Consider the following 13,257-nt stretch of genomic DNA (forward strand, 5'->3'; position numbering starts at 1 on the left):
AGCAAAAATGATATGCCCAAAATGGCAATCTGACTGATCATTAATTATGCCACCATCAAGCTCAAGATTTGTAGTTAATTATGAGAACTTGTGCTTACTCCTCAGAAGTCTAGTACAATTCAGATGTAAGCAAAGGCAAACGAGAGTTAGGCAAGTTTCAAAAACTTTAATAAAGAAAAAAAGACACTTCCAAAAATAAATGCCACACAAATGAAAGTTTTTTTAAAAAAGTGAAAGATACTCAAGAAACAAAACCCTTTACTATCAAAGTATACTAAATACTTAAATCTAACGATGTTGAGTGTTCAAATGCAGGGCAAATGTAGCTTATAATAATATAGCTAGTAAAGTAGTGTTTTTCATGATATGGCTGTTTTAAGACATCACAATATAGTTACTTTTTTAAGCCTATATTTTCTTAAACATCCATTTCACAATTCATTTAATTATTGTACATTCATTTATAAAAACACATATTTTCTAACAGGTTATTTTGTGCTTTAATAATAATGAACCATGATAAATACTCAAGTGATTTAAATGCTTTGCTAATGACTACACCCATCACAGATTCTTGCACACTTATACAGCTACAGCAATAATCAGAAGAGCTACAACTGTTCTTAAAAATGACAACCCACTCAAGTTTGATAAGCATGCTAAACACTGAAGAGATGTATATTTTCCCAGGTTAAAACATTAGAACTTTCTAGTTTTCTTTAAAATCTATGAAGATAACCTGCTTATTTAAATCACTTTTAGCTGCCAATATATAAAAACGGAGGGAAGCATCATTTAGAATTTTCTTTGTCACTTCTATAGTAAAAAAATGGATGTTTTCAAATTGCAATAGCATTAAATTCTATTTTAAAAATTCTAGATTTTAAAATGTTAAGAAATATAATGTCAATTACATTTACAGGGCATTTTAATGAATTAATCTAGCGATTCTGCAGGTCTATAAAGAATTTTCTAGCCAGGCATGGTGCATAAGCCTGTAATCTCAGCTACTTGGGAGGCTGAGGGGAAGGATGGTTTGAGCCCAGGAGTTCAAGACCAACCTGGGAAACATATCAAGATCCCGTATCAAAATAAATATATAAGTAAAGACTTTCTTTTCAGGGTGGGTAACACCACCTTATACTCATTTCAGTACTTTTAACAAATTCCATTTTAGATGTGACCCAGGACAAACCCCAACTTATTCTAAATGCTCCTCTACAACAAAGGACCAAGGTATATCATCTTATAGATTGACCATTTAGTAAAGAGATATTAACCTAAAACAATAAAGTTTATATAATTAATGGTGACTAATGCCAAACATAATGGACCTCATGTTCACAATTTGGAAATAATTTTCATGCAAAATTTTATATAGAGCTTTGATTATTATTTATAATTTTTATTTTTTTAAGTAATCAAGACAAATAGTAGAAAAAGCATTTTATTTATATGGAAAAAGCTACAGTAAGGTCTGTAAAAGGTGTCAATATAATATTGCCTATAGAGGAAAAAATTCAAATGTGAATAGCAACAAATAAATGTTACACATCTTCCTACTTAGCAGTGCAATTAATTCACATTGCAATAAAGTTAAGTCAAGTATAACAAAATCAAAACAAGTGTTTCTCCATAATCAGTATACTGAGAATTACAGTGTAAAGATCATTTCAGGTTTAAGAAATCTGCAATCAATCTATAGAATATCCTAAGACAAGGGAGACACAGTCAATTCATTTAATTATCAGCTGTTGGGCTTTCTTCAATACTGTTCACAGGAAAAAAGTAATGAGTTGACGTACATGTAAATAGAATATATTTAGTCTATACAGTAAAAAAATACAAATTATAAAGTGAGCTAACAAAGAATGAAATCTGAATACAGATTTATAAAACTGACGACATCTTAGACAACACATACAGTATTTTCCATGTAAAAACATCTAGTTTCAGCAAAAAATAATTTGGTTGCTTTTCAGCTGCACTGTAGATCTTGTAAGCTGAAGATGCAGATGTCCAAGTATCTTAAAAACCATAATAAATGTCTTTCTCAATGCATACAAAATGATAAATGCTCTCATCACAGTCTTAAGGGTATTTTTGGAAGTTTGTTTTGTCTTGCTTCAGAAACACATTTAAAATGGGCAAAAATCAAAGGGTTTCATGATACAATGAAACAGTAAACAGTGCTCAATTTACTGCTAATGTTGAAAAAAACCTAGATTTTACAGTACTCTGGTATATATGAAAAATTTTTTGACTTTACATTGCATATTTCTGAGTCCATTCTCTTGCATGTCTGTTGTATCTGTAGGCAAACAAAAGAGATATAGTAAAAACATACAAATTTAATCTTTTAAAAGCCTCTTTCTATATAAAAATGCATATCTTACCTTCTCATGCTTAATTGCAATAATCGTACATATATGTGATATAAGCTCATGCATAAATAAAACAGGAAAAATAAATGATTTTTTAACTTATGGATTTTTTTTGCAACCTATATGGAAATGTACGTAAATATACAAAAACAAAACATAGAAACCAACTTCTAATAGAAATTTATAAAAGACAACCCTGAATGAGCATTACTTGCAAATTGCAAATAAACCTACAGTACTAGAAAGGTGGAACAGCTTGAAAATTAGGTCCGTTGGGTGGGCCTAGAGTTAACTTCTCTTTCTGGGAGAAGATGCGGAATATAATATTTAGTACTTTCCAATGATTAAATTCTTTCATTTTTAATTTACCACCTCAAATTATATATAATTATTGTGCAAACACAGAACATATACCATAAAACAGTAATGAGAAAGAACAAGATTTTTTGTAAAAAGATTTTAAATAGAGTTTTAAAAGAAAGGTTTACTTCCCTGGAAAAAGATAAACTTAATACAAGCATAACACGCATAAATGTAACTAAAATATATTGAAAATATTCATTATTTAGCAGACTATATGGAAAAGCATCCAAACAGAAGCTAATATAAGTAAACACTTACTTTTCTTTGTCTGATTTATAGATTTGTGCAATATCTGGTACTAAGGGGTCATCTGGATTAGGATCACAAAGTAGAGAACATATGGACAATAAAACTAGATTTAAAAGAGAACATCATATTAGATAATAATCTTTCTACTTTATACAAATTACATATGTGAAAATAACTTTACTGAACATAGATAAAAAAGAAAAAATAAAATTACATTTATACAAACTACATTTTATACTAAATTTGGCTGCTAGCAAATTGATCTTTAAAATTTTTTAAATTATAAAATTACCATAAAATGTATATAATACAAAATTTATTTTACCTTTTGAAGTTTTAAATTCTATTTGAATTTCTATTTATTTAAAAAATGTGAACCTCTAAAGTAGCTATGAATAACTTTTAAACTTAAGAGTTCTCTTCGAAGCAATCAAATCACAGTTCACAGTCCAAACCATTCTGGGTAAGTGTGCTCATGCGCTTTTTTACTTTGGCTTAGTGCTACAGACTGTCTACAAAGAAAATCTGTACAATTTTTTCAAGAACATTTTATTCCATGTACCTTATTCATATGGCATGCATTTAAAAATAATGTGAATAGCTATCTTTATATAATTTATATATTTTAAAATATAAATGAAATTTTAAAAAGTAGTTATTGCTACACTATGTAAAGATACTAACACAAATAACTACACTTAAAAAAAAAAATCTAAGTATCTGAAATAAGAGGGAACAAGGACTCCGGTTCCTCCTTTATCTGCTTCAATTGCATGACACCATTTCTGAGGGGGTGCATGGAACCTCCGGAACAACCTCTCATTTCCAGCTGCTTCCCACCCTCCATCATGTTCCTTTATATTTTCTGAATCTTTTAAGTTCAAAGGTGGATTTATAGAGCAGAATTGACTCCTAACCATAGGCAAAGGGGAGGAGTGTTACCGACTAAGGAAAAAACTAATATTTTATTCATCTTCCTTATCTTCCATCTGCTCATTGAAACTTCAGGCCTTGTATATTAAACTGATAGGGCAGATTTTCTGGGCTCACCTATGTCTCCAAAATGCTTCTACACTGACCTCACGGTGAAAAGCAGAACAAGACATTTAAAATATAGAAAAGTACCAGGCAAGGTGGAATGCGCCTGTAGTTCCAGCTACTTAGGGGGCTGAGGCGGGAGGATCACTTGAGCCCAGGGGTTCGAGACCTGCCTGAGCAACACAGTGAGACCCTCCCCATCTCAAAAAACTAAAATTGGAATTAAAAATATATAGAGAAAGGTTAAAAATATACAAACGAGTGAGATATGATCTATTCGTAACATCAGAAAGAGGGAAGTTCCTCCTCTGCCTTCTCCTGCTGACAAGAGTTATTTGCCCTAATTTCACTGGTGCACACAAACCATGTCCATCCCTTAAGATAAGGAAAAAGGTAATAGCTAACATTCATCTGAGTGCCTACTGTGAGCCAGGTGCATGGTGACCCTATGTAGTAATACTATCATAATCCCCACTTTACATTTAAGGAAACTGAGGCTGTTTGAATTCTCAAAGGACAGTTGCCAGAAGCCAATACTACTAAGTATTCTTTATAAAAAGCTACCAATGTCAGAAGATAAGTACTCAGCATGTGGCAGTCTGCCATTTCTACATATAGGGACTTAGCTGCTTTTGCCAAATGACGTTCATTTCATGACACCATTCCAGGAAAGTGTATATTAATTTGAATAACCCTTTGACACAGAATCTTTCCTACATCCAGTGCATGACAGTTACACTACGTGAAAGATTTTAAAAAGGATACTACTAGAATCTATATGAGCATTTTAGATGAAGATTTTGGGTCAGAAAAACCACCATTCATAAATAATTGACCTGAAGGGCTATTATTTATTTAATACTTGAAACAGTTATGGCTGTGGGCCCTACTTCCTATAAACCTTACCACTTTTAAAACAAGTTACACATTCAGGTAGCATTTATTAAAAAAAAAGAAAGAAAGAAAGAGAGAAATGAGTACACGTTCTTCCTATGAATTCTTCAAGAGAAATAATTTTCTAAAATTCTATAAAAAGGAAAAACTTGGTAGTTACTTTAAGAGCAGCTTAAAGTGTTTCCAAACAGTATTTTCCAACTCTCAGGTTATCTTCTATTAGAGAATCAAGACAATGTAAAGAGTGCTAGCACAGGAAACAGTATTGGCTAATGAAACAAAAATGGCTTCAGACAGCCTATACACGCATCTGATAATTTAGCAGAGAACAATGCCGTAAATCTGTGAAAGCTGAGAATCAGCACTGATTATGTGCCAGTCACTATAATGATGCTATCGATTATTCTAAGTTTAGACTCACATACTTTATGTCCTACATTAAAGTGTGAAATACGTCTTTCATTTTAAATCATTTATTTTAACAGCCAAATCTGATATTTTTTTCTTGGATGAAGATAAATAGCTGTAAAGCTTTATGTCAGTAGTTCTATTTAATGAATGGGATAACTGGTCCTAAAAATCTTTTTCTTTCTACCTTTCTCTCTTTTCCTAAAGACAATGCCCAAGCCCAAAAGGGTAACATATCGATAGGCTTTATCCCCAAATTTCTGGCTCTCGTATTTTAAATTTCTTCTCATTTCATTATTTAGGGTGGGGTGGATTGCTCCATCCACCACCCCCCCACCCCCAAGCTAACTGCTAAAAGCCAGAGTAATATAAGAGCTACAAGAGCAAAGTAAAATCAAAACAGGAAAAAGCACAGTTGATTGGTTTTTTAAAAAAAACTTTAGTGTCTGGATACTTCTACTTCTTCTATATTTCTCCAGTCTCACTGTTATCAACTGTTTTCAATCTGATAAATGAAATTACCTTTTGATACAGTCAGAGCTGGTGACCACTGTGACCTCAGGATATCAAGACAAATACTTCCATTACTGTTTATGTTTGGATGGTAAATTTTTGTCGTGAAAGCAATCTAAACACAAAACAAAACAACAAAACCATGACAATCCAAAAACTATGAACAAAACAACCAATTTGCTCTAGGGTAAAATATCCTCAACTTTACATAAGCTTAGAGGAGAAATGGTTTTCAACACTAATCAAATGATCATCTACTTTGTGCTTTACATGTAGCTCTAGCTCATGGGAGTGTGAAAGCCAATCAGTTTCCCTCTTTCCCTCTCGAAGGAATTGAGAAGTATTTTGGAGAGTGTAATATAAATAAGTCTGACTGGATGAGGAGCACCCAAAGTAATCAACCATGGCTTTCATCAGACCTAGAAGTAATAATCCTTTTCTTAATTTTGATTATCAGTGACACCTAGAAGTGACACTTGGGTCTAAAATCAGGGTGCTGATCCTGTTCCAGGGCAAAGCTGAGGGGTCGCAGCTTGCTACCTGTCCTAAGAAATCCACCAAGAATCCTAATCTTCCACAAGAGTTGTTGTCATATCATTTCATACAATGTTAATCAGGTGGGTTTTTTTTTTTTTAACCTCAGGTGTATCAGGCCAGTAAATCAGGTGTTTTTAAAAATCTAAAATAATTATTTTCTGAGTGACAGAATCTGTTAGTTTTTTTTTTTTTTTTTTCCTTCTTGATATCCCCATCATTTGTTTCCCTTTGGAGCTAATCTAAACTAAATTTAATAAGAACAGGTTTTTACCTTCCCTACCACACTACAGGGACTGTGTCATATTTACTTTTCTTTTCCCCAATGTAAAAGAGCATGGTAGGAGCTCAATAAATGTCTATTGAATACTTTAAAAATTGAGAAATAAGGGTCAACTTTGGAAAGATAATCCCATGAATAGAAAAGTCTGACTCTTAAGCATAAAAACTTCCCATACTACACATATCTAATAAGGAGGGAAGGAAAGCCAAGGAATCTAATTTATAGCACAACAGATACTACTGTTTATTTTACAGACCTAATATAATATTTGAGCAAAAAAGCATATTTTGGATTCAGTGGCTTTACAAAGTTTAAAAGTACTGAACTACCCACACTCTTTAACATCATGACACTACCTCTAGATAAAGAGTAAAATCCCTGACATGGGAGTCACATCAATCATAAAAATAAAAATACCTTTGGTGGTTTAAAAGGATAATCTGTCGGAAAATGTACAGTGAGAAAGAAGACTCCACCTTGATATGCGCTATCAGGCTGAAATTACAAAATATTTGCATCAGTGTTTGATTACAGTATTTATTTAATAACTTAAGATGATTTCCCCAATTGTTATTAGTTGGAAAAAATGCCATCATATTTAACATGATTTTGTTAAATATTATCAGTTTGGGGAAAAAAAGGCAATCATTTTGACATAGTTCAAATCATTTACCTTGAGAACAGGTTTCCCTTTGCAGGTATGACAGATGATTTTCCAACAATTATGCCGACGTCAAAAAGTTTAAAAGAAAACAAAAATAGGACACACACAGTGGTGTGACTTGCCCAAACAAATCTGTTTATGAGTACAAATTTTTAAAGATCAGTATACACACAAGACTGCTGTGAGAAAACATAATTTTCCACAGCAGTAATCAGTAATTTTTTTTTGAGACACAGTCTCACTCTGTTGCCCAGGCTAGAGTGCCAGGGCGTCAGCCTAGCTCACAGCAACCTCAAACTCCTGGGCTTAAGTGATCCTACCGCCTCAGCCTCCCAAGTAGCTGGGACTACAGGCATGCGCCACCATGCCCGGCTAATTTTTTATATACATATATATATTTTTTTAGTTGTCCAGCTAATTTCTTTCTATTTTTTTTTTTTTTTTTTTTTTAGTAGAGTTGGAGGTCTCCCTCTTGCTCAGGCTGGTCTCAGAACTCCTGAGCTCAAACGATCCACACCGCCTCGGCCTCCCATAGTGCTAGGATTACAGGCATGAGCCACCACACCCGGGCGTAATCAGTATTTTTTTAAACAGGGTTGGGGCCAGTATTTACTTTCTTTTTTATAAGTTCTTATTACAAGCCAAAAAAAATTTTTTAAAGGGGAAAAAGTAGCAAAATATAACTAAAATTCTATTTTCATTCTTTTATATTTAATTAAATACATCAGGTTATATTAGCATTTGGGTAATAACAGCATGACTGCTATTATTTCCTCTTTAAGTTCCTGCATATTTATTAGAGGACTGTACTGTATAATTATTATATATGTTGTTTAATTCTAGTTCATCAAAAGTTATAAAGAATGTAGAAAATATAAGCAAATTACAATGACAGATATCATCTGCTTAGATATGCAAATGATAGTACAGAGTACTGTAATGTAATGTACATTACATTACATGACTAATATAAATTGTAGTCACGTTTACATTACTAAAATAAGGGAGGTATGAATAACATAATTGTAACCATTTGCTACATGTGATTCACCTAAAACATTTGTGAGGGGTTATAATTCAAATGGTAAGGGTTGGGGCTGGGCGAGTTGGCTCAAAACTAAATCTTAACACTTTGGGAGGCTAAGGCCAGAGAATCACTTGAGGCCAGGAGTTTGAGACCAGCCTGAGCAACATGCCAAGATCCCATCTTATAAAAAACAGAAAAATCATACAGGCGTGGTGGCATGTGCCTGTAGTCCCAGCTACTTGGGAGGCTGAGGCAGGCAGATCAATTGAGCCCAGGAGTCTGAGGTTGCAGTGTGCTATGCTGATGCCACTACACTCTAGCCCAGGCAACAAAGTGACACCTTGTCTCAAAAATAAAAACAAACAAACAAAAAATGGTGAGGCTGGACCTTTAAAGGATAGTATTTTGAAGATTCTTAGTATGAAATGAAAACAAACAAATAACTAGATTCTTATTGAAAGTTGTTGAAACTTATTAAAATAATTATCTTGCATTTTACCTTTAAAAAATCAGCTTAATAAAACAATTTAGTAATTTAAGATAACTGCCCAGGAGTCCTGCTTTGAAATTCAATAGTCTTTGGTTTTTTTTGAAATTAAACACAAGCCAATATGATTAAAAACTCTAAACTTACTAGATAAAGCTCCTTTAAGGGAAGGAGGAGAGAATGATGTTCACAGAAACATGTTACTAAGGTACTCTCAGCCAGAAAGGAGATTTGAGCTGTCAGTGCCCATTCTTATGCAATCAGATTTTTGCTCATACAAAGAAAAGCCTGTTCCAAGTCATAATTGCCTCTCAGGTGTTGAAAGAAATAATTTTAACGAAGGAAATAAGTATTAAGAGGAGGAGGGTATAAAACAGTACATAATTTTTAGTTCAGAACAATGAGACAAAATTAAAAGCGTCAAACTCATAAGGTGAAAAAGATAAACCCATTGAAATATTTTATCAATTCTCTTTCACAAACAAGAACAGTGATGAAACACATTGCAAACTGATGCTTGTTACTTGCAGGAATTCCATTATTGAGTTAATTAGACTTATTTTTAACCTACTAAAACAGTGGATGTGAGAACGATTATGCATAGTTATAAACAATTGACTCTTTGTGTCTAAAAAAAAGATAAAGCGAACACACAACTTGGTTGCAAATTGTGGGTGATCCATTACTATGTGTAACAATCAAGGATTTGGCAAAAAAAAAAAAAAAACCAAAACCTCATAGTGATCATGCAAAGTATTTGCCACCAATGCTCCAGAAAATCATCATAAATCCTCAATCATATTTTACTTCCTGGGTGATTCAGAGTATAAGAAAATTCAACCTTAGTCACAAACATCTGGTCAAAGGTGAAATGGCAAGAATGATGTATGGCTGGGGGGATTAATTTCATATATATGAATCATACTTACAGGCCCCATAATAGTTGCTTGCCAGTGGAACACTGAAACAAACAAAGGAGTTTTGGAGTCATTAACAAATGTTTAAACCTATATTTTTAATGGTAGCAAAATCCTGGCAATAGAGCAAAGCTTACAGTCATCTCCCACAGGTCCAGCTGAACAGTGAGCAGGTGGATCACGTTGTAGATCACTTAACTCCTGAAGGAAAGCAAAAAGACCTAAGGTTAATGCTTTCTGTTCCCAACGAAACAAGCACAATAATCCATCAAGACACAAATTATTAACTTTACCTTTAAAACCATTTTTGGCAATTCTATTCAAAATATGAAAACATAAAATGTACTGTCATTAATTGGTAGAAAGGTATGAAATACAGTACTAAATTCCTCCATGAGACAGCTCCAAACCTTGAAAAGATTAAATGGGTTAAAACATCATTTTAACATCCCTAAGACAAAAAAATTTAATGCGTATCTACTGTATACAAGGTATTTATGTAAGTGCTAGGTACATAATATATGAAAAAACAGGTCCTACTTCCAACGGGTTACGACCTAAAATGAGGGAGAGTGAAGGTTCAGAAAGATGCATATTTAACAACAAATTGAAAGTTACATAGGAAGAAAGAAGAGCAGGCAGGCCATGTTTTGAAACCTAGAACATGGATTCACATGGTCTTTCCTGCCCTCAAGGCAACAGAGAGAAAGGTCATAGAAAGGACACAGCTTTAGAGTTGGCCAGGCCTGAGTTGGGATTCCAGTCCTAACACAACTAGCTCTGTGGCCTTGGGGAAGTTACTGAACTTCCTCAGCCTCAGTTGGGGAGGAACTGATCATCCCCAAACAAGAAAGGTATAAGTTCAGGCCGGGCACTGTGGCTCATGCCTGGAATCCTAGCACTCTGGGAGGCTGAGGCGGGTGGATCGTTTGAGCTCAGGAGTTCAAGACCAGCCTGAGCAAGAGCGAGATCCCCGACTCTACTAAAAATAGAAACAAATTATATGGACAACTAAAAAAATATATATAAAAAATTAGCCGGGCATGGTGGCACATGCTTGTAGTCCCAGCTATTTGGGAGGCTGAGGCAGGAGGATCGCTTGAGCCCAGGAGTTTGAGGTTGCTGTGAGCTAGGCTGACGCCATGGCACTCTAGCCTGGGCAACAGAGTGAGACTCTGTCTCCAAAAAAAAAAAAAGAAAGGTATAAGTTCAATATGAAGGACTATAATGGAAGAACCTAATGTAGTTTGGAAGATCAGGGAATGTCTCTGAGGAAGTGACATTGATGCTGAAAGCTAAAGGACGAGTGGGAGTTCGTTTTGGGGGAAATGAGTAACATTGGGAGGCAGAGTGGCAGAGGATGAAGCTGGAAAGGTAGGCAGAAGACAGGCAGAAAACAGAACGAAACACACCGTATTAAGCATTGGGGGTTTTATACCAAGCGCACTGGGAGGGGTTTTAAGAAGTGGCAGACTCTGATTTAAAGGATGGTTAGGACTGGATTAGAAACTGGATTAGAGGAGAAGCAACAAGACTAGTCACTACAGGCGAGAGAAATGGTGGCTTAGACTGGAGACGTGGTGGCAAGATAAAAGCAGGTATTTGAGACATGTTGAAGGGCCTATCACAGGATTTGATGATGAATCACAAGTACGGAGTAGGGAGAGGTCACAGATACATATGACGAAGAGTAGGCAGCAGCTAACATTTACTCAATGTCTTAGTCACCCTAACAACCCTCAGAGGGAGATGTCATCACGTTCCCCACTTTATAGGTAAAGGTGACACACTTCACGGTATGCTCGTGGAACTACTATAGGGCGGAACTGGGATGCAAACCCAGGGAGGCCAACTTCTCGATTTTTAGTTTCACAAATGTAGAAGGCATTTACTGAGATGGGGGACCCTAGAAGGCAAGATGATCTGGAGAGTTGACATGTTGGATCTGTGATCCCTGCGGTACCAAGAAAAACTTCAGTTCCACATACAGGGCTGGAGCTTAAAAGAGGGTGAGGCTAGAAATTAGAAAATTGTTGTACATACTTGGTATTTAAAACCACCGGAGTGATGTAAACATTTTTGTGGGAACACATATAAGTAAATATGGCACTTAATCAAATCTAAGATGTCATTGACTATAAGTCACATCCTTATTTTAAGTACCAATAATTAAGGAAAAATGCTGCCAATTAATTCTAAGACACCATCAATTATAAGATGCACCTAGATTTTACAAATGTTAAAATGTGAAAGATGTGCACCTAAGAATCACTGCAATATGGTAATTATAGCGATGAGTTCAGTGCTCTAATAGAGACAAACAAGAAAGAGGATGTGCTAGGGGAAGCCTTTCCCAAGGAAGTGATATGAGCTAAGTAACTGAGCCAAGTGCAAACTCAGGTCTGCTTCCTCCAAGTCCAATGTTCTTTTCCAGTACACCTTGGTACTTTCATTTTTGTTTTGTCGCTCTTTCTTTAATAGCTGGTGTGAGGCTTCTCTTTCTAACAAGAATTAACTAACACAGCTGTTCCTTTGCTCTGTGTGCATTTAAGCAATAAGAAGGATTTCAATCTTTGACTTAGCTATCCTGGTTAAAAGCAAGGCTTTAAAGTTCAAGTCTGGATGCCACCACTCACTTGCCACATGATCTTGCGAAAATCATTTTTTCCTCTCCAAACCCCAGTTTTCTTTTATGTAAAGTGGCATTACTACCTTCATCCATAGTTGCTATGACAATCAAGTGAAATGATACAGCACAATCTCTGGCACATAGTAAGCATTCCAGTAAATGTTACGATATTATGGGATTGATAACAACCATTTGATTCTTCAGTACCAGAATATAATTATTTAAACAGATTAAAAGATTGAGGGAGGAGCAGTTCCCAATTCATTGCCCCATTTTAGAATGGCTGTACCTTATACCGGTTTTCTAATTTGGGCTTTTAGGAGATTGCTTCTGAAAGCATTCATCATGTTGAGTTTTCTAAACATTAGTGTAAATGAGAATTCTTTGCCCTCATTTTAACTAGAAAACTAGTTAATCAGAAAATAGTTTCTGTGGTTTTAAAAAACTGTTAATGATTTGCATGTATGTATTTTACATAGAGACAACGTATGTATGAATAAATCATACAGATAGACAAAAATGTACATATCAATTTTATTAATAAGAAAAACCAAAACCATATTTTAGTTCAAACAGCCTTGAACCATATTCAAATTTCAAATGTCAGACTGTTCTTCAAATCCCTTTAGAAATATTGTATAAAATAAAAGTTATTTTATTCTTATGTTTTTACATCCTGATTCTACCTCCTCTATTAGAAGAAGTTAGAGCTAGGGAGAGAAAGAGAGAAAAATCTAACAAACAAACTATACAAAGTCCAGGTTCTTAAGTTGTATACTTAAAGTCCACCCATATAAGAAGGAGGCAGCTGATAGTACATCAAACATCTTTAATATTCACATCAATCTTAAGCTACTACAAATAATT

The 13,257-nt window shown here is 34.5% G+C and overlaps 1 protein-coding gene across 1 annotated transcript in view; it reads right to left on the reverse strand.

Moving 5' to 3' along the window:
• Positions 1-2,213: 2,213 nt before the first annotated feature.
• UBE2D1 (ubiquitin conjugating enzyme E2 D1) overlaps positions 2,214-13,257 on the reverse strand; it is a 30,509-nt gene continuing 19,465 nt past the window's right edge. Inside the window, exons 2-7 of the mRNA XM_069460628.1 lie at positions 9,899-9,962; positions 9,774-9,805; positions 7,084-7,161; positions 5,859-5,964; positions 3,006-3,099; positions 2,214-2,311 (exon numbers count right to left, since the gene is read on the reverse strand). Coding sequence (XP_069316729.1) covers positions 2,266-2,311; positions 3,006-3,099; positions 5,859-5,964; positions 7,084-7,161; positions 9,774-9,805; positions 9,899-9,962 — 420 coding nt within the window. The 3' untranslated portion in view covers positions 2,214-2,265. The remainder of the gene's footprint in view (positions 2,312-3,005; positions 3,100-5,858; positions 5,965-7,083; positions 7,162-9,773; positions 9,806-9,898; positions 9,963-13,257) is intronic.

Source organism: Eulemur rufifrons, chromosome 28, assembly GCF_041146395.1.
Source record: "Eulemur rufifrons isolate Redbay chromosome 28, OSU_ERuf_1, whole genome shotgun sequence".
Taxonomy (NCBI): Eukaryota; Metazoa; Chordata; class Mammalia; order Primates; family Lemuridae; genus Eulemur; species Eulemur rufifrons.